Here is a 23,332-nt window from a genome sequence, read left to right as displayed (position 1 = left end):
CTTTAATAGTGGCAACTATTTATTTACAAGGAATACAAAAGTTATTCATGTCACCATGTTTTATAGTCCTTCAATATAGTCGCCAGCATTGTGTACAACACGTTTCCAACGATATGGAAGTCACAGAATACCTGTAGCAGCACCTGTTTTGTTGATAGTTTGAATGAACCGGTCTACTGCCGCAAGAATCTCAGGAACAGTTTGGAAGCGAGTGCCACGAAGTGGTTCCTCCATCTTAGGAATTAAGTCATAGTCACAAGGGCTTAGATCTGGGGAGTATGGTGGATGGTAAAGCACTTCCCAGCCCCATCGCTTGAACAAATCAGTCACAGCTTGTGCTGCATGCGGCTAAGCATTGTCATGCAAAATGAGAGGAGGGTTCTGCAGAAAGTGTCGCCGTTTTTTTTCTCAAAGCTGGTCGGAGATTGTGCTCCAAAAATGAGCAGTAATACTGTGCAGTGATGGTCTGCTGTGGGGGAACGGATGCGTTAGGACGACACCATCACAGTTGTACACAGTTCTGACAAAATTTCGAACGTCGTGTTGACGCCATTCATTTAATTGGCGTTTCAGTTCTGGCTGATAGGATTGGGCCCAAGTCTCATCCAGCGTAATGATACGGCGTAAAAAAGCATCTCCTTCGCGCTCATAGCGCTCCAGGTGGGTTCGGGCAGCATCGTATCGTAGCCATTTCTGCATTACCGTCAATTGATGTGGAACCCATCATGAAGCAATTTTTCTCATGGACAGGCATTCCTTCAGAATGTGCAGCACAGTCGTATTCGCTAATCCTGTTTGTGCGGCCAGCTGACAAATCGTTTGGCGGCGATCACTGTCCATAAGTGCGACAACAGCTTGCACGTCTGCATCGCTGACACTTGGACGACCTGGCTGCAGCATGTCTGCCACGTTTTGGCGTCCTTCATTGAATGCTTTCACCCATCTTGCTACAGTTCTGTAAGGCAATGCAGATTCCCCGCAAGCCTCTTGAAGCCCTTGATGACACTGTCGTGCTGTACGATCTCTGGCACATTAAATTTTTATCCAATATCATTGTTCTTGTTTTGAAAACATCCTGACAACACTTACTTTAGACCGCAAGCTAATACAAAGATTCGTTCTTCACGTCACTCCGCATGCGCGTGACGTAGACAGGATGAGTCTTTTTGCTGAGAGGTAAGGTAGGTATGTAGTTCACGTGTGGTATACGCGATATTCTTTGGTTTTGTTGCGTAGCGTTTTTTCAGCTGTGTTACCACTATTAAAGTTCCAACCCTTGTATCATGCACTGAAAATGATTTACATAAATTTAATGTACAGAATATCACAAAAGAGTCGGAATTACATTAAATGCAGTAGCTCTGGGTGTACTTTTAACAGAATTTTTGGTTTGTAACAGACAACTCACTAACTGGATTTTTTTTTTTTTTTTTTTTTTTTAAGCAGTATAAGCAAAATTTTAAATTTTGTGTACTTTTGCTTGTTACATAACTAGAATATCATGGTCACGAAAAACTTCTTATTTCATTTATTTCTTATATGCATTAAAATTTGCATAGTTAATAAATAAGTATGCATGGTATATTCAATATTTTTCCCTTGTTAGACTACAACAGTGCTCACATACATTTTAGCCTCACCACTTGTTAATTTATTGCCACCTACATCCATATAAAATATGAAATAAAACATAAAAAAAGATTGTTAAAAGTAAATAATATAATGGCATAATAAAATAAACTTAGAATTTATATAAACAATTAATTTACAATAATTTTCAATTATAATTAAGATATCACAGCTGCTAATTCTGAAATATACCAACCTGCCAACTTTAAAATATATCTACCGATAACCTACCTGGCAGCTGTCGCCATGACACCATTTCAAAAGAACTTCGAATTTAACTTAAATTCACTTCAAAATGCATGGTTTAGATTATTGAATTATTTGTATGATTCTGGCATAAAATACATTAATGTTTAATTAGATTGTATGTTTTTTAACCTAATTTGACTTCAAAAGCTTCTTTCACTTTCATACTTTGAGAATCCTGAGTAGGGAAGAAAATCTTACTGATCAAAGCACTTTTAAAAATAATAAAAAAATCAATAATTAATGTACATACTATTATGTAGATAAACTCATTAGCATACCATATTTTGGTGTAAAACAAAATTAAACACAAATATTAACAATGATTAAAGAATGCATGAATGTTCATAAAATGTTCTACAGATGTCCACAGTTGATTGAGAAAAGTCAGATCAAATAAAATTTAACATGAAAAATTATGCTGAAAATTACTAGGAGTGGAGGAATGCAATTTGCACAACTTAAGTTTCCTTCATTCAATACATTTCATTTATTGCTGGGAAACAATTTTCTCAGTAAAGGCTAAAAACAATTAAGAAACCAAGAGATTAGGTGACCTACTCAGAGAGAGATGAAAATGCATCTGAGTAAAAACTTTGAGCGTTGGAAGTTATGAGATAAATATGAGGTGTTACCCCAAAATAACAAACTATTTTTAAACATTTGTGTTACACCTACATATTTTAGTTCTCCAAATTGTTCGATATCAGCACTGATACTTTTACCATGGTTTGCCCACCATGAAAACACAAAAATAGTTCTGACATTCATGACATAGAACATTATTCAAGAGAAGTAATATATTTCCTTGTATCTCATCCACACCATAGAATTCCTTTTCGAAAGCTTTCTTTATCTGTGAAAATAAGGGGGGAATCAAAATCAGCAAGAGGAAGATTAGGTGAGTAGTGGAAATGAGACAAAAACATGATTTTGCTCTTTTCCATGAATTTAAAATAGAATTTCTTCAGAAACCAGGTGAATGGTGGTTTATTTGACAATCTTCATATGCAGCATGTCACACTTTCTTAATGTTTTCCTCACTTATACTCATCAATGGATGTCCAAATACTAGCAGTTTTCATTTGATATGTTGCCATTTTTTTAATCTGAAATACTCAAAGCATCATCTTTAAAAGTTTGCTGAAGAATAACAAAAGTCTCAATTGCATTTTTCCTACACAAAAAAAAAACATTTTTTCAGTTCTTTGGGATTGCCCATTACAAAAATGGCAGGACACTGTGAATAAGAACACATACACATCAATGGAAAGAACAAATATTTTACTTAGTTCCATGCCTGTTGGCAAATATGTGCAAAAAATCCTAAATAAACAAGGCCTAGTGACATAGTCTGTAACTAAGCAATGCTCATCTGCAGCATTGTCATTTTAGTTATTTTCTGGTACCTCTATATATCTCCAGAATATTCTACAATCCACCAAAAATTGTCTCCTGGACCATAGTTTGGAAAATACTGGCATGTAGCTTTTTCAAGGTGAATGGCACCTAGCTTTGTGATTATTACCAGTGTAGCAGTGTTATGTCCAGAATACTTTTCTGGATACTAAGATGCAGCAACATGAAAATTCCTGGACATCAATTTTTAATTTTCATAAATTGTTTTTTAACAGAATGTCATAACAAACCAGCATAAATCAGGAGAACATAACAGGTGTTACTATATTTCTTTTGTAATTTCTTGTCTGAATAATTAACTAATTTTATTGTCTGAATAATTAAATAATTCCTAATTTTTGAAATATGTTTATGCAATTCATTATTGTCATCAACTGCTCTAATCTATCTTATTCAATGCATCAGTCAGAAACACAACTACTTGACTACATTTAAAAAAAAACTATTCATTCCTCATACTATTATAATTAAAGTCAAAATCTGTAATTTTATTTATCAAAGTACCCATTCAAAAACTCTCTCTCTATCAAAATTCAGAATAAATACAGTCAAAAGTCGTTAATTCAGACACCTATAATCCGGACCTCAAAGCTAAAAACTTTCTGCACATACGCTGCGTTGACATATGCGCATAGGCGTTTACGCATGCGCGTAAGACCTTTTACGACTGCGCATAACGTTTTCGCGTGCGTGTTTTATGTATAACGGACGGTATAAGCTAAAATTATCCAATTATCTATTTCAGTTAATGTTGATGATTGCGTTGTTCCTTAATCTTCGAATTGGATCCAGCTTATTATTTTTTGCAGACTGTAAGAACAATTTTATAAAAGTAAACTTGAACTTTCGATTATGTCAAATAGAATTTCCGATTCTGGAGCTCCCAAAGGATCATACAAAACGAAAGTATGTTTCGATGTCCATCAAACAAAAAGCTGCAAACAATTGCTGCAAAAAATGGATAAAGACATGAAGAATGTGACAGAGATGTTAGTGAAAACGAAAAAATTTCGATTGACAAGTTAGTCGGTATTCTCGGCACAGCAATTAACGAGACTTGAACAGCGGAACTTTGTAACTGAAGAAGAAATTATGTCTTTTTATAGAATTAAAGAGAAAGTATTATCACATAAAACGAAGCAACTTAAACAACTTACATTGAAAGAAGTGTTTAATAAAGTAAACAAATAAATATTAAGCTTTTTTTTTTTTTTTTGTAAATTTTGATACCCTTTAGATTATAATTGTTCTTTATTTCATAAATTACGGTTTCATATTTTTAATTTTAGGATTTCTGCATGCCATCTTACAAGATTTAAACTGATGATCTGGAAAAATCGATAATCCGGAATCGCCGAAGTCCCGATGAGTCCGGATTAACGACTTTTGACTGTATATAGAAAAAGAGGGAAATATTTTATTTTTGAATAAATATATTTTTCTTTTCTTTATAAGTATTATTTGTTTAAAATGGATTACAACTACATCTGAAACAATAATTTATTTTTACTTTAGGATTTTATGCTCTTTATTTCACATTTTTTTGTTTCACTAAAGATATATTGATATTTCTCATGTTATTGGTCTTCATGCAAAACGATCCCAATTTTGTTCCTTAAAATTTATCATCATATACATTAAGTACTTAATAGGTTTTAAACTTTTTTAAATTAGTTTAATTTTGAAAATTGTTTTTATTTTATTATATTATGCATATTTATGCTATGTATATAAATATAGAAAATAAAAAATAAAAAAATTTAGATAACAAATTCAGAACTATTCCAAACAAACCTGCTTTGAAGAAGGATCTAATTTTGAGATATACTCTTTTGAAGTCAGAAGAATATTGTAATAATTTGACGTCAGGTGCTGTTTCTCATTCTTTAACCACATCTTTACACATCTAAAAAAGAAGCAAAAAACTAAATCAAACTCTTAATTACACCTGGATTAGAGGACGTAAATGCATACACATAATTAAAAGTAAGCTACAATTTCACATAGTGGCATTTTTAATTAAGACATTACACATTCCATGTTCACATAGTGACATTTTTAATTAAGACATTACCCATTCCATGTTCACATAGTGACATTTTTAATTAATACATTACCCATTCCATGTTCACATAGTGACATTTTTAATTAAGACATTACCCATTCCATATTTTCCCCTTGTATTCATGGGGAACACCCATTCTTATCAAGGCCTTCAGTTCTGCTGAACGCTGCAAATCTTTTGAACCCAGTGAAACCACGAAGTTGTCCCACTTGGAGTGCCAAGTTGCTAGTTCAGGATCCTATTTATTTTTAAAAAGACAATTAAGAATAAAAATGACAGTAATATAAAGGGATATATTGATAACAACATGTTAATATAGAAATAAAAACATTACCTTTGCTTTGTTAGATATAATTTCAGACTTTTGCTTTAAGTTTGAAGCTTTTGTAGATAAAAGATCTTCCTTAGCCCACTTCCAATTAAAACCTAATTCATCATACATATTCTCCCTAGAAGGAAAAAAAAAAGTTTAATTTTAAACATAGGTTACAAATTGACTATAAATATAAATAACACAAACGTCAAATACACTGGTTATCATAAATTAACCCGTAACAGTGGATGTGCGGTCTGACGGACCACGCCACATGTTCCTCCCATCACCCCTATTGCATGCTTTGTCCAATTGAATGGATTCTTCCCCTAGCTTCCCGTTTCGTGACCTCTTCTTATCGGAATGCTTTGGCAAGTGTATCTGTTGAAATTCTTCTAGAGCGGTCTGTGAGACCTCACCTCCCTCTCAGTATTACAATTTTCGGCAGTAGTGAACACATGGCTCTGAAGTTAGGTCCGCGAAGATTCATTTATCCTTCTGATCCGCGTTATGCAGAAGAACTGAAAAAAATTCTAGACAAAGTTGGAAGTGATTTTAGTAAAGAAGATGACTGTGAAGAAAATTTCTGTGAAAGGTGCCCACTCAACAGACTCCGAATTTTCTGCAGATAGCAATGATTTCTCTGATCTAGAAACAACTAATTCCGTAAAACACTACTATGGAAAAAATCGGTTCAAATGGTTATCCGCTGAACCAAATCGAAAAGTTAGAAGGCCAGCTCACAATATCGTAAGACTTCCTGGACTAAGACCTTATGGAAAAATTTATTCAGATCCAAAAAAATGTATGGAAACTACTTTTTACTGATGAACTTTTAAGCATAATTGTGAAATGGACAAATCTAAAAATTGAAAGGAAAATAAAAAATATATGTGGTCCGATTAAAGGTGAAATTGACTACACCTGTGTTGATGAACTGAGAGCTCTTTTGGGTTTACTTATTTACACATCAGTCTTCAAATCCAATCATGAGGATATTGAATATTTATTTGCCACGGATGGAGCTGGCCACAATATTTTTTGTGCAGTTATGACAGTGAAACGTTTTAAATTTTTACTTTCAAATTTGCGATTTGATAATCCAGATGATAGGGAAGAACGAAAGAAATCTGATCCGACAGCACTTATTTCTGAAGTGATGAATTTATTCATTTATAACTCCCAGAAAGTGTACACATTAGGCACTTGCGTCTGCATTGATGAAATGCTTGTTGGATTCAGAGGAAAGTGTCGCTTTAAAATGTATATGCCCCAAAAGCCTGTGAAATATGGATTAAAAGTTATGTGTTTGACTGTTGCTCGGAATAATTATGCTTACAATGCATATCTTTACTGTGGGAAAGACTCTGATGGAATTAGCATAGACAGGGTTCGTAGCCACATTTTAGTTAAAAAAATAAGCACCTATAAGCACTTTTCAAGCACATTTTAAGAAAAAAAATAAGCATCTGTCTAATTACATTATACACAACTGCATAACCTTAAAAGAAAAATTAGACTTGCAATTTAAAATATGAGCAATGCAATATTTATTAAGAGAATGAGCATTACCTCAACCATGGAAAACAATTAACTTTTTTTTTTTTTTTAAATTTTAAATAACAGTTCAATTTACAGAATTCCTTTACAATGAGAGAAAAAAAAACTATGCAGAACTAAACTATATTACAAGATTTAATGATGAAATTTCAGTTCAAAATATGGAAAATAAATAATAATAAGCTATATTAATTGTATTCGCTTGGCACCTAATAATAAATACAATTTACTTTTCCACTCATATTAATATTTTAATAATTTAACTTAAAGCAAAATTCTGAACATTTTCTAAATTTTCATTGCATAACAGTTTTCCCTTAATATATATTCCAAACAAAGTAATTTAAGTAAAAAAGAGGAACATTTCGGAAATCAGGAGATGGGAAATTGCTTCATGCAGTCATCCTTTAACAGTAAAAGCTTAACAAACCCGCATACTCGGAAATTGCCGAATATTCCATATAGTCGAGTGTAACTGGAAAAAGGGGAAGGGGGGAGATTGTAGCCGTTCTTTAGATTTCTCGGCTAAATAAATGATTTTGACATTTCAATATGTGCATCATATAAAAATAGACAACGGAACTGAGAAATATTCTGCTTAGAAAGCACAGTAAAACTCTTCTAAGTGTTCATAAATAAATCTCAGACTGAACATCAAAATTAATTATATCTGAAAAATAACGCAAACCTTATTGTGCAATACGTGTGACGTAATTCTTCCATACGTGATATTACGCAATCAGAATCGGAATCAACAGATGCCCGTATTCAGAGAATAAAGAACTAAATAAAGGAAAAGAAAGAGACTTACTAATCTGGGGTGTTTTTGATTCTAATTTTGAACAGACTGCGTTAAATCTCCGGAATAGAATCATTCTTCGCTTGGGTTGGGTAGACCGCAAAACTTTTAGTCCTATTCAATCCAGATTGGACAGTGACAAAAAAAAAGTCCGCTGCTTCAACATTAGAGATTTTCCGGGGAAAGGGGAGAACCTCCCAACCTCCGTACTGTATAATGTATTAACAAAACAAAACAAAACAAAAAAATTATTTTGACTATTTGATTACTTTCCTTTTATTTAAACCATTCCGAATATTATTCCTTAGAAAGCTAATCTGTGTAAAAATACACCCATTTTTGGAAGTTCATCTACACTTCAGCAGCTACTGCAACTATATTATTATAAATATTCATACATATGCTCATAATATAAGCATAACGATCATAATAAACACGAATATGAACTGACTACGCGGAACGAGAATTCAAATTAAACTCTGGATAGAAATTCAAACGTGTGTAGTATTTGGGTGGGAGGAAAAGAATACCGAATGTACCGGAATTTTCTACGGTTTTCGCAATTTTTTGACCAATAGAGCGACGTGCACCTGTCTGTACTCTCGCGCGCACCATAGGTTACGTTAATGCAGAGAAAGGGGGAAAAGCTACTTTCGGGAGTATGATTCACCATCTGACGTTCCATATAAGGAAGAAAAGTTGTTTATTTAGTTTCGGCTTTGGTACGGGGGAAAATGCGCGTTCATTAAAAAAAGCACTAAAAGCAAAACATAAGCACTAAAAACAAAAAAAAAAAAAAAAAAAAAAAAGGGCTTTAAAGAAAAAGTAAGCACCTATAAGGGCCTTTATATTTTATTTTCAAATATAAGGACTTATAAGCACTTGTAAGGACCGCTACGAACCCTGGTAGAGGAGAGTTGGAAAAAATTCAGCAAACCAAGTCAAGCTGTTCTGCGTTTGAGCAAACCAATTTTTAATACGAACAGGAATGTAACAGCAGACAATTGGTTTTCTTCCATAGAACTTACCACAGAATTGTTGAAAAATGGACTGACATACGTTGGAACTGTTAAAAAAAATAAAAAAGAAATTCCGAAAGATTTTCTTCCATGTAAGTCAACATTGTATGGATTTACTAAGGACATAACCTTGATTTCATTTGTTCCAAAGAAAAGGCGAGCAGTGGTTTTGATGTCATCATTGCATCATTCCATAGAAACAGACTCGGAAACACAGAAACCTGAAATAATTGGTTTTTATAACAGAACCAAAGGTGTTGTTGATGCTTTAGATGAAAAATGTTCTGTCCATTCCTGTAGTAGGAGAACAACGCATTGGTCTATGGCTCTTTTCTACTGGTTAGTAGATACGAGTACAGTAAACACATACATTTTGCACCAAGGTTACAACCAAAACCCTGTTATGACCAGAATGGTATTTTTGAAAGAATTAGCGAGAGAATTAGTCCAACTACTACTACACACAAGAGTGAAAAATCCAAGAATAAATCGAGAATTGCACCTGACGATAAAGCGGATTTTAGGAAAAGAAGCTGAATCTAAGGATGTGGAGCAGTGCACAAAAGAAGCAAAATTAAAATCAAGGAAAACATGTCGTCTGTGCCCCCCAAGCAAGAAAAGAAAGACAGCATATTTATGTTTATCTTGCCAAGACCCTGTTTGTTTGGAATGCACTCGAAAGTTATGCAATGAATGTGCTAAAGAAGACGAAAACTAAATTGTTTACTATCTTACTATCAGAAAATCAGTGAGATACTGATATTTCAGGTACTGTCAAAATTTTTCTGTATTGTGCTACATACAATTTTCTCCAGTTAAAATTTGCTTTAAATATTAAATAATATAGGTAAAATAGTTAATTCAAAATAGATGCATTCTTATTTTTAGTTTTATAGAATTTAGTGCAGCATATAATTTTCATTGAAAAATTTAAGGCTATGGGGAAATTTTCTGGGATAAATTTAATTTCACTTTAAAGTGTAAAAACATATATTCTTTTCAGAGTAAAATGTTCAAAGAACATATAAGTGAAATATCATGATGATATTTTAATTGGACAATTTTTAAAATTTATTATAATGCGCAGTCTCTGAGACCATAGGTCCCCTGCTATGTTCAACTTTTTCACCTCCCCTGTTACGGGTTAAGGAATAATCACAAGAATAGTGATAACTCCCTCAAAAATAAGCCAAACCATATAAAATTTGAATATGTTGTCAAGTAAGAGTAACTGAGTAAAACTGCAATATGCAAATTAATGGCGCTGCACTCGGAATACGATATCTGCGAGGAGAATAAAAGTCCATGTTTGAGAGCAAGAGCACATATTTCACTGTGATAGTGACATCAGAAATTTGAGATGGCCAATTCGTAACAATGACCTCCAGGCATCCTTTGCCTGCAGAACTACGATGGAGAGCCATTGGGAAACTAGAGGCAGGATAAAGTCAAACAGAAGTGGCCAGATGGCTAAATGTGAGTCCTTCTGTGGTTCATAGACTTTGGAGGCGATTTCAAACCACAGATTCGGCCTCTAGGAGGTTCCACCAAGGACGGCCAACTATAACCCCTGGTGTGATGGTGTGGGGCACTATATCTTATGACAGTAGGACATCTTTAGTCATCCTCGGTACATCTTTAACAGCTCAGCGATATGTTGATACCATCCTGTGGCCGGTTGCATTACCCTTCATGGCACGCCATCCTGGGGCTATTTTTCAACAAGATAATGTCACGCCACATACCGATCGTATATCTCTGGACTGTCTCCGTGCGGCTGATACTCATCCTTGGCATCAAAGTCACCAGACCTTTCACCAATCGAGCATGTCTGGGGCATGGTAGGCCGCCAGATACGGGCATCACAATATATTGCAGATCTTGAGCAACAACTGATGAATGCTTGACAGAATGTGTCACAGGATGACATTAGGAATCTCTACTACTCCTTGCCTCGACGAATTCAAGCATGTATTGCCACCAGGGGCGGTTCGATCAACTACTAATTTGAACACTCAAAGGCTAATTGTAAGCCCTGAACAGGTATTATGACCTTGATATTTTAATCATTTTATAATCTGTGTATGAGCTATACAACCACTTCCTTCATGGTGCTTCGCTTTTTTTGAAAAAGAGTGTATTTTGTAATTCGGCAACGTGACAAAACGTGGTGAAAAAAATATTAATGAATTTTCGCAACTTCTTGAATTTCTGAAAACTGGAAATTAAATTAATAGATGCACACGTGTCAAATACTACGACGAACACTGATGACCGATATTTGACGTTATATGCACACAGGAATAGAACCACTACTCTGACTCCTGTTAGATCCTCACTTGCTGCAGCCACCGGAAGGTTGGTGTCAATGCCAACTGGGCGTAGAAGGCTTCACGAAGGTGATCTGTATGCGAGACGACCAGCCATTTGCATGCCGCTCACGTCACGCCATAGGAGGGACCATTTGCAGTACGACACTTGACCAGTGGAGGGCTGTTCTCTTTACGGATGAGTTCAGGTTCAGTCTAGAAAGCGATAGTAGGCGTTATTTTATATGGAGAGAACCTGGATCCCATTATCATCCGTCAAACATTTGTTAAAGAGATGCATACGGAAGAGGCAGTGTCTGTGTTTGGGGTGACATCTTTTTGGATGGACACACAGACCTCCATGTCTTTCCAATGGAAACCGTGAATGCTCCGGTTTATAGGGATGACATCCTTGATGCTTATGTGCGCCCATGTGCCGGGGCAATAGGTGATGCTTTCCTATTACAGGACGATAGCTCAAGACCACACAGGGTTCGCATCGTACATGATTATCTTCAACAGGAAACAATCATGCGCATGGAGTGGCCAGCTCGATCCCCGGACTTGAGTCCTATTGAGCACGTTTGGGATGATTTAGAGAGACGTTTAGCTACTCTCAGTCTGCCCCTTCAGACCCTTGCCGCGCTTGCAACAGCTTTGCATGAGCAATAGCTCTCGCTTCCTATAAAACTGATAGACCGCATAATTGAAAGCATCACGCATCACTGTATGTGCTATATTGCTTCTAGAGGCGACCATATTCCCTATTGAAGGTACTTTTCCTATAGTAAACTGACACCTTCAATTCGTTCATTTTATACATGTGCTAATTTCTATACTACCATAATTGTCTGGTAATTTATTTTTATGTTATTTTATACCTTACTATGTGTTGTATATTGTGGGTAAGTTTCATAAAATTCTACATGTAACTTTTCCAGTAAGCGTGATTTTGGGGATTTTCCCTTAAATTATGATAACCAGTGTAGAAGGTTCGTGACTTTTATTTGCATGCTACCTTTACCCAAATATTTTACTTCCGAGTATTAACCTTCACCTTACAATATTAACCTGCAAACATTAACTTTTATGAAACTATTTTATTTTGAAATTATTTTGATAAAATACAAGTCTAGAATTTTTAATTCTATTTTTGTATGTACGTACAGAGCAAAACTGAAATTACCACTTTATTCATCTTATTTATTTCCCTAATTTAAATAACACTGGCTGTAAATTTATTTAGATGTTCTTATTTTATTTATTTTATGATGACTAAAGATAAAACAAGAAAAATAATTCAATACAGTATGTTACTAAATTAATTTCAATGAATGTATACTACAACACTTTCAATACATTCGACCAAAATACATTAATGGAAAATAAATTAAAACTAAGCACAGATAATCCTATTGCTGTTAATTTAACTCTCCAAATGTGCCCAGGGTTGAGTCCTGAAATCTTGAAGTTCCTTCAAAAGGCCATGAATAAGTGACACTTTCCTGATCATAATTCCAAAGTAATCCTCCAATTTTGTACCTTCATTCTTTTTCTTTCAATATTTATCCCACATTAATCCTCTGCAAGAGACAAGTTTGTGTACTTGAGAGTATCACAACAAATATTTTTAAACACACAGATAGATAGAGCCACCTGAAGGATTAATCTACAAGTCTTTTCTCAACCATAAAAAGGGAATATAAAAATAATGTATCAGTTCAATTTTAGTTGAGCATAAATATGGTATGTGCCTTGTTTTAAGAAATTAAAAATAATTTTATCACCTTAATTTTAAAAATAATTCAATAAAGGCAAAGAATTTGAAAATTATTTACTTACTGCTATTTTAGTATAGTTTAGTTTTAAGGCTTATATGAATGAAAAATTAATTTCACTGTTTAGCTGATGCAAAGCAATTAAATATCCAGCACTTAATGTGCTTAGGCCAATAAATAATCCATTGCCTAACTTTTGAAGTAAAGAGTGTTCACATTTGCATTGCAGAAGTTAAAACAATGTATTTTTAAATCATCTTTGTAAAAAACAAAATACAATAAATGAAAATATAACATTCCTTCAAATGCAGAATAGAAAATATATTGTGGCCAGCTTTTTAAGACCACAGGACACCTATAGTTCAATCGCGGTTGGAATTTACACAAATGGTCTGATTTTATGTATGCTAGCATGATTTTCTTCATATGTAAAATAAATGAAATATATCAATTTCCTTAAAAGATTCCTCTGAAGATTAGATAGATTAAAGATTCCTTTCCTTGAGCAGATATCCATTATGGGTTGTGCATAATTAATTAAAGAAACAAAACAGGAAATTTAAAGATCTTCTCAACTGCCAATACCTTTGAGAACTGGAGATCTGCTCTTCAGTGCACATGATAAATTCAAGATTTTATACTGTATGGAATATGGAATGGCAGTAGAGCAAGCAGTTAGGCTGTCTGAATGATAAATGCTTTGACATAGTAACATGATGTTAGAAGCTTCAAGTATGTTCAATGACAAAAGAAAAAGCAAAAAATTACCTTGACCAGGATGGTATTATATTCGTGAATGCAGCACCTTCTTCCCTACCTTCTTGCAAAAGCTCACTTACAATCTTGTGATTGGAATTACCTAGTAAAATAAAAATAAAAATTTTTATCTATTAAAATTATACTATATTAACTATCATTAAATAATTTTACTAACATCATTTGCTTCTAGTAAACAGGTAATACAGAGAAAATAGACAGTTTCAGTATTTTTTTTTTTTTTTTTTTTTTTTTTTTTTTTTTAAGCACAGTGAAAGATATTGCAATGAAATTTGAAGAAGTGCATGCATGCAAGTAAGAAGTTTTTTCGAGTCTGTGCAATGACATAGGCAAATACCATATGTTATGTGATTAAGAAGGGAGAATTGAGAATTACTGTGTTTTCAATGAAGAATGTACGCAAGATTCAGAATTCAGCATTGCAGAATCTATTATCATAGTTCAATAGGCATATGAGTAAAGCTTCTTAAAATCAGTTCTAAGCAGAAAATCAATGTATAATACAATCATGTAATTTAACAGTATGTGATGTCTGTGCATAAAGAAAAGTACTAGAAGGCTCTGCACATCTGAACAACAAATGAAACTTGTTTATGGGACCTTTCCATAAAGCTCATATTTTTCAACAAAGTCCATGGAAATAAACGATAAAAATGAGTTTTGAAATTCAAATTCCACTATTACAATTTGGAAACTTTTAGGAAAAAGAAGTAAAATTTGTTCCATGCCAATTGCAGTTACTACAGGACTCAAGTTTCACAAATAAAAAAAAAAAGTAATATATATTACCCTACCCTGAGCTTTTTTTTAAATTAATGAAATTATACTTCTTTAGTAGAAATCTTGTACTTCACTTGAATATTTACTTAAAATAGGGAAAATGGAGCAAATGTAACAATGTCTATCATTATAAATAACCCTGGTATTTCTTGTTGCTTAAGTGGAAGCTAATTTTGCTCAAATGGTAAAATGCTAATATATGACTGCTAAGGATTAAAGTTCTGCACTCATCAGAAAGAGAGCAGCCAGAGAGAACAACAGCCATCTTATGACACCATCTTATAATTATTATGACAAATTCTTTCTACCTGTCCATCAAATACAGAAGGTGCAACTAGAACACCTAAGAAAAAAGAAATGTCCTCCTTGATGATGTCCTGGAATGATGGTCAGCAATTAACCTTTACAGAGGGCAGACAAACTACTGTGTTGACTAGATGTTAATGCAATCAACCACACATACAACGTTGAATTTCACCCACCAAATCATTCTGCAACTTACACAACAAGTGTATATTTTTTCATAACTCTCAGAGGCTCTGTAAAGGGAGCTAATACAGTGACACCCCTCTCCATAAATGAGAATGATATTTGTTGGCACTGAGATGGAAACTAGCTTTTGCCTGACTTGCAAGATACTATACTAAGCATTCAGAAAACATGTTCTAGTCCCATAGTTATAATAGAATAGCCAGCCTATACTAGCCCAATTACAATATGTCATTGAAACAACAAAAACCACACAGCTTTCTCTACAACAAATAATTTTATCTATCGAATACAGATGGTCTTACCAAGTAAAATGTAATGTATTGCCATCCTATTTAAAAACATTAATTCTACAGATCTTTAAGGGTTTTAGATTTCCAAATCAAAAAAGTCATGCAACTATTAGAAAAATATGTTTTCATACAGATAGAGAATTAACAAATAAAGATAAAGAAGGCACTGCTATGATCTGGAAAATAAATAAATGGTCTTATGGATGGGCTACTTTTTTACTTTGGCAAAAATGTAAACAATTATTTGCAAAATGAAAACAAAAATGGCATTAAATAGATGAAGTTATAATTATATGAATAATTTAGCTAAGACATCAATATAAAATATCATACCAGTTCGTTTCAGCTCATTCAACAGAAAGAGCAATTTACTTTGCATTTGATAACTGCGAGCTTCCCATTCACTGCACTTTCTAAAAAAAGAAAGAAAAAAAAAAAAAAAAAATAGAATACATACTTAGAAAATGAAGATTAATGAGTTTCAAATCTAATCTACATTCTGCATTATTGTGCAGATCAGGTCTAAATATTACATTTCCATTTAGTTAATTGAGCAGTTGCAAAATTTACATTTTACTGTGTATATAATTCAGTTTCATTACATTACTTTTTACTGCAAATTTCAGTTTATATTGCAGCAGTGGTAATCAGCTTCATTCCTGCCCCTCAATACTTAATACTAGCTGTGTTTTCTGGTTTAAAAAAAAAAAAAAAAAAAAAAAGATGTCTGGTTTTGGAAAAAAAAAAAAAAAAGGTCTGGGTTTAAAAAAAAAATTCTGGAGACTTTTTTCCTGTACTATGAATATGAATCTATTATGTAATAATCAAGTAGCATTCTCATTTATAGGTATTATGACAAATAGGCTGCCCACTGTTATACCCTATAATCAACTTACGATTAACTGAAGACAGATAAGCCAATCCCTGTTTTTTTAACAAAATGTTTATTGCAGAATAGAGGAACAATTACTATCACAAACCATCAGCATAAAATGAAACTGTCTATGAAAAACATGAAAAGGAAGAGACAAATTTAAAGCACAGCAAGCAATGATAAAAGATGAATTCCTGCTGAAAAGTAAAAAGTTCTAATGAAAATTCTTCTCGCCGAGTTTGAACACAATGACATTGTTACAGTTTTTTGTAATTAAGATTCTTTATGTCATTCGTAACTCAGTTCCTTCCTTACTGACAATGCTACTTTTTATTTTGTTAGTTACCATGCAATTTATTTTTAATACTCATTTAATTTATGTAAACAACCAAATTTACACTTATTGCATCTTTTAAATCAATTTATCAAAAGATTATGTAATTGAATAATGCTTTTTCTGGTAAATATTATAAATGAACATGAATGGTATGAATATTATGGTAAATCCTGTAACAGAATGGTGTTTTTAAAAAGTAGCTTTTTTTTCGGGGGGGGGGGGTTGGAAAGGAGGGGATTCTTATAGCTAAGTAATCAGCTAGCGAGCTAGTACGTTAATTTCAGCTAGTAAGCTTAGTGTCATCACAATTCAGGAATTTATCAATAGTTAACAGGAGCTTATGAGTCACATTTAAATTTTTTGCATGCTGTATATATGTACAGGAATCACCAAGCTAAGTTAATGTCAGTAAAACTGTTGATAACTCATTTTAGCCCTAGTTACTTTCACATAAAAAAATGAAACATTTTGTGTTTTTACCTTATGTTTCCAGATATTTTAGCATCAATATTTTTAAATGCAATGTTGAATTCATATTGAAAAAAAAATCTTGGTGATTAAAATACTACACTGTGTAAACCAGAAAGCATAATTATCATTCGAAACAATCTATTTAAAGATAAACTCACTAATATCATATTAAATAGACAAATGTGTTGAAATTAATTTACTTTTTAAGTTAACACTCACAGAGAAGAATATTTATTTGTTAAAATAAGACAATAAAATCCTTCCTCAATTAACAACACTTTTTATGACTTCTATTAACAGTAAATTGCACAAATTTTTCATTTATGATTGCAATTCAAATTTGCGAATATATGATACAGGATGCACATGTAAATCCTTTGCCAGATGAGTTTCATCAATTTGTTTTGCAAATGAATTAAAAATTTAATAATAATTACATTCCAGAAGAAGGCAATTAAACATAGCAAGTTAAAATCCCAATTTAAAATACATTTTCAGATCAGACTTAGTGTTTAAGCCTATTTTGTATTTACTAGATTTAAAAATTCTTATAGTTGATTTTGTTTCTTAGAGAAAATTACTTATTAACAGATTTGTCTTTGTCTTGCACTTTCATTATTTCCTCCAAAATATTTAAATGAAATGGAATGCTGTTCCTGAAATATTTGAATATGAGTATTTACTATTCCTGAAATGTATACTATTCTATCTCAATAGTATACATTTTCTCACCTCCCATCTGTCTGTTTCATTGAATTTTTATAACATATTTATCAACTATTTCTACTTAAATTGCATATGTATTTATTATTGATTAAAACTAATTTATCGTTATTTAGCTTTTACTTCTATATTTTGTTTAATTTCAATTATTTAACATTGATTATTTTAGTTGCACATTTTTTCCCATCATTCCTGATCAACCTTCAATACGATTTCAGCACTTTTAATATAAAAATTTAATGATATAATTTTTAAATTAAATGGAAGGAAAAACACAATTTTACAGAATGTGAATGCAATAAAATCATGCAAATTACAGCTTCATTGCCAGAATATAGCTTCAGATTGCAGGAAAATACTTCCCACAACATCACACATTGACTGCAACATCACTGATCAGTTAGCTCCTTCTCACTAAGCCTTTTTTAATATGGTATTGGTATAAGAAATCAGGAAATGACTGCAGTTGGTAATACCTCAGCCAAAAGGTTCTTATTGTAAATATCATGACATATGGATTGGTAATGTTACCTATTATGATATGAAGCAAATTTTGAATTTTTTCGTGTAATGCAAAAAATAATTTTTCTTTCAGTTACGCTCAGAGTTTTGAAATAAACTTAATAGTTTTATACTAAAGAATCGCTTAAAATAGGGTTTTTTAAACTTATTTCGGTTTCAACCCCTTTTTATCACTGAGATTTTTTTGCGACCCCCAGGACCCCATAATATTTACAAAATTTTGTGGGACCCAATAAGCATTATGCAAATCCCACACACGCATGTGTGAAACTGTCACTTTTGTCACTTGTACTGTAATATACTATTTCAGGTTTAGGTCATTAACTTTCTAGTTTTAAGACATAGAACAATGTGAAAATTTTAAATAAGTAACAGACGAAACGACAGCATCACGTGCATAGTAAGTAAAATGAACATTTCTATTATAAAAAGAATGCATTGAAACGTTTTCCTTTTTTCTTTGTTTGTATTGTCTTATCTATTTTCAGATACACTGTGTAAAAATATTTCGTAATTGTAAAATTATTATAATAAGAAATATCAGAATTGCTAAATTTGTTGGCAACCTCTTGTTGCAGGTCCAGCAACCCACAGTTACCAATGAAAATAATATTTAAAAACAAATAAGAATGAGTTAAGAAGAATGAGGGATTTAGTAATTATAATATATAAATATTTTATAGACCTCTGAGGCATCCTGTAAAAGAAATTATACTTACACAGATAACAAATGAAACCTTTCCTCATCATCTCGCCTCAATTTATTAAGCTCTAAAAGTTCATTGTTCAGAAATCTGTTTTGAAATTCAAAAGCTTGAACTGCATCCTGAAATAATAAATTTAACAGGTTATAAAAGAACATCTTGACACATTTTAACACTCAAAATACATAATAAACTTAAATTTGAAGAAAACATTATTTTCGTTGTTGAACCTTCTCCATACATTCCATATAATGTTAAACTCTTCATTTAAAATTACTTAAAAAAAACTGAAAGGTTTCAGATTTTAAGTCACTTAAAAAGGGTGTGTTAAGGTTTCTTATGCTCTTGCTGACCTTGCAGGCAGCTACAAGTCTACTATTACACTCACTCCTTATAAACATTTTTAGTGCCTTTTTAGCTTTATAATTAAGCTTTTTAAAGCAGCACAGCAGTAAACCTTTAAAATTCCCAACACAGCATTCAATGTTGGGATACATTTTTCTGTTTTGCCAGTCTTTTCGAGTTCATCATATCAATGTTCAGCTTTTTTAAAATAGTTGCACAAAACTTTTATTATAAACATTCTGTGTGTTTACTTTATTTATTAAATATCAAGTTCTTGGTGCTTATGTTCCATAAAATTCAATTCAACAGCAAAATCACAAAATATTTAATAACAGCATATAAACATAAGAGCATATCAGCATAAGAGGTGTTAATGGTAATTTTTTGCATGAATCAATTTTTTGTAACATATCAAATAAGATAGAGTATAAAAGAATTCACAATAAATTGCTCTAGAAACAAGTTCCTTTGCTTGCTGCATTAAACTGAATATGGAAAAAAAAGTTCATATTAAAATACTGCTGTTAATTTTTGTAAATATTCGAGTGCATTTATGGCTTTAGATTGAGTTTCTAAGTATTCATTTCATATATAAATTTGTAGATATCATAATTCTGAATCAATAAAGGTTAAAATTGATAAAACAGCTCAATTAGAAATTACAGGCAGAAACTCTTCAAAAGAGTCCTGTTGATAAATTTTTATTGCTAAGTTCCAGTATGATGATTGTTATTTTAAAACAGGCACAAAGATCCTTCAGCGTGTGATCTTATCACCGCACAGAAGGAATTAGGGGATTTTAGTTAATTAGACAATTGAATCTTTTTTCCACAACTGTCATTCCCATGGTTATGTGCCATGGTTTGGGAGAAAATTGAAGTGCTTATTCTAAAGTAACAGACTATAGCAATTTCTCATGAACTTGACAGTTTTCTAGAATGCTCCAGAAAACATATTTCTGAAACCCTAGGAACAATTTTCCACAAATCTTCCAGAAGCATTCAATAACCCTTAGGACTCAAATGTGACTAATGGCCTGGTACCTGACAAAATTTATGCTGGAGATTCCAATGATCTAAATCTGATCACAAGTGTTGGGTTTAAATTAAAATTAAGGCTATGTTAAAGCTGGCAGTCAGCCAATAGTTTAAGAGATTTACCTAAGTGAACCATTCAGAACACTATTGCTATAGAACTTACTCAGAACCTGGTATTGGTGATACACAATTTTCTTTGCATGCTAAGAAGAATTTGCCTAGTCTCAATCAGCTATTTACAAATGCTTATTTTACCATAAGCTGTTATTCATTTCAATAAGTGATCAGCTTTGCACAATCATTCATTTCAGTAAAGGGTTAGTTTCTTACAGAACATCTGAAGCAGTTATTAAGATCTGCACAAACCTTACAGGTTGCAAAATATTCTAAGAATAAATTTATTATTTTAATAATAATGCTTCATAATAATGCATCATGACAATAATACTTCATTTTAATTTAATGTTAGCAGATGCATTAAGATGACAGAGTTTCACAATAAAATTAAATTAGAAAATACTGCTTTAACAATAAACTTAACAAGATGTAACATTTATCGAGTGAGGAGGAGAAACACTTACTTTTAAATCCTCATAACTCATTGTTTCTTTAGGGCTGACCTCTACCTTCTGCGCTTCAGAAATTGAAGGCTCACGGTTCCTATGCATTTCATCTTGCTTCTCAGTTTCCATTTCAAATACTTCATTTGTAAGGGTCATTATAGTCTTATCTTTCTGCATCAGCATTTCTTGAAATAACTGATTGCTCTTCTGCAGGTCAGTAACTTCCATTTTCAAAGAACTAGATCCCCCAAAAACAGAAAAATGTTAAAACAGAATTTGATGCACACCTGAAAAAGTGCAATGGGTATTTTTTTTTTAAATCCTCAGTTATGATAAATGAAAGAAAAAAAAACAATAAAACCTTCCTGATCCTATTGTGAGAATCCAGAAAAACTACTAACTGAAATAAATTTTGCAAAAACATCAAGTGACTGAGTAAATATGCATGTACAGGCTTTAAAACTAAGACTACTGTGAAGGTTTCAAAAGTAACAAGTGGCTTGGCACCTGACAAGATTTATGCAGTAGATTCTAATAATGATCAAAATCTGATCAAAAGTATGGGTTTAATAAAACTTCAGTCTAGCAACACTTCACATTAAAAGTTTAATCTGGATTATATCTACTGAAAATCTACAATACATAAACACATAATGAAATAGAAGTTTAGAATGTAAAATCATTATGAAAGAATACACAACTTTCATCCATTGAACAAAATGATTCATAAATCATGAAAATTAAAATTAAAGCACTTTAGTGTGAAACAATGATTTTATCTCAAAAGCACATATTTACAGAATCATATTAATGAGATTTTCCTTTTGCAAAACTGCTCATACTTTATTTCAGTGATAATTAAACATGAAGTACCATCTAACTACAAAAAGCCAATAGTAGTCAAATGTAAATAGGGGGGGGGACATAATATTACTGTTAAATGACATGTTCCCAAAGTATGGCTTATGAGATAACTTTTGTGAATAATGAGAATTTTTGAAGTTTCTTATATAATTTTCATATTAAAAATAGGGCATTCAAATCCTTAATTTCCACAAATCTTGAAAATGATTCCAGATTTGAAAACTTGAAGCTTCGAACTCTTTTTGTCATTTGACTCAAACTGTGGAAAGATAAGTTTTACTGATACTCAACAAAAGTCTTCATTAAATACAAGGGAAGGTGGAAAAAAAGTGTTACTGTTGCAATTTCACTACACCAGTATAATAAGCATTTCCTCATGGATAGCCTTTCTCTAAAAAATGCCACATTCTGTATTTTTTAGAGGAAGAAGAATTTAGCATATTATGTGTGTTATTTTTTTAAATAATCATATCTTGTCTACACTTGTTTTAATACAGAACAATTCTAGAGAAAATGCAAAAAATCTGAACAGCTATTCAATTATATTTTGGTCAAATTATATTAAAAAACTGAACCTCAAGGTTCAAATGTTTTTCATTTGTATCTTCTTCATACATGTATTTTTTAATACTATATTCTTAAATTTGTAATTGATCAAATATAAATTCCAAATTTGGCTATAATTAAAAACTTTTAATATTAATTGATGACTAGCCAAATAGCCATGTCTAAAACTAACCCTTATAATGCAAAGACTGGAATGAAAAGCCACTGTTTTGCATTAGTGTTCTCTCTGATCACAATATTTAAAAACTCTCAGTTTTCTAATGGGAGAACAAATAAGTCTTTGCCATTTGACAAAAAATGGTGCCACCAATAAGTTATGGTTAAAATTATATAATGTAAAATGTCATATCATAAGGCTGCACATCTGCTAACCCTTGAAATATTAGTGACTTTGTATCAGCATAATATATTTTTTTCATGCAAAAATATTCGAGTTTTGAGCAGAATGAGCATCATTTTCAGGAATTCTTGATTTACTTTTAAAGAAATCTGCAGCTGAGGAAAATCGATTGCTTGTAGAAGCATATGGTGAGGTTGCATCAAGTGAGAGAAGTAACGAGTGATTTCAAAAGTTTAAGAATGGTGAATTTGATGTCGAAGACACAGAATGCAGCGGAAGGATGAAACTGTATGAAGCAGGAGAATTGGAAGCATTACTGGATGAAGATTCATGCCATTATTAGATTATTTACATTAGAAGCGATTTAAACAAGCAACTACACATCATTTAAAATCATTGGATATGATTCAAAAGCAAGGAAATTGGGTTCAATATTAACTGAAGCCGAGAAACATTGCTAGTTGATTTTTTATAAATAAAATGCTGCTTGCCAAGCATTGAAAGGGTTT

General features: G+C 32.3%; 1 protein-coding gene across 6 annotated transcripts in view; it reads right to left on the bottom strand.

The window, feature by feature from the left end:
* LOC118200199 (TBC1 domain family member 2B-like) overlaps positions 1-23,332 on the bottom strand; it is a 146,745-nt gene that overhangs the window by 63,156 nt on the left and 60,257 nt on the right. For all 6 annotated transcript variants that reach the window (XM_035372135.2, XM_035372137.2, XM_035372136.2 and 3 more), the window contains 7 exons: positions 21,071-21,290; positions 19,123-19,229; positions 15,810-15,889; positions 13,906-13,996; positions 5,694-5,808; positions 5,455-5,597; positions 5,089-5,200 (listed from right to left, as the gene is read on the bottom strand). In XM_035372135.2, coding sequence (XP_035228026.1) covers positions 5,089-5,200; positions 5,455-5,597; positions 5,694-5,808; positions 13,906-13,996; positions 15,810-15,889; positions 19,123-19,229; positions 21,071-21,290 — 868 coding nt within the window. The remainder of the gene's footprint in view (positions 1-5,088; positions 5,201-5,454; positions 5,598-5,693; positions 5,809-13,905; positions 13,997-15,809; positions 15,890-19,122; positions 19,230-21,070; positions 21,291-23,332) is intronic.

The sequence above is a fragment of the Stegodyphus dumicola genome, chromosome 4 (genome assembly GCF_044657685.1).
Source record: "Stegodyphus dumicola isolate Sdum_Otavi_A_Nest chromosome 4, ASM4465768v1".
NCBI classification, from domain to species: Eukaryota; Metazoa; Arthropoda; class Arachnida; order Araneae; family Eresidae; genus Stegodyphus; species Stegodyphus dumicola.
This window is presented reverse-complemented; position numbering and strand designations above follow the sequence as displayed.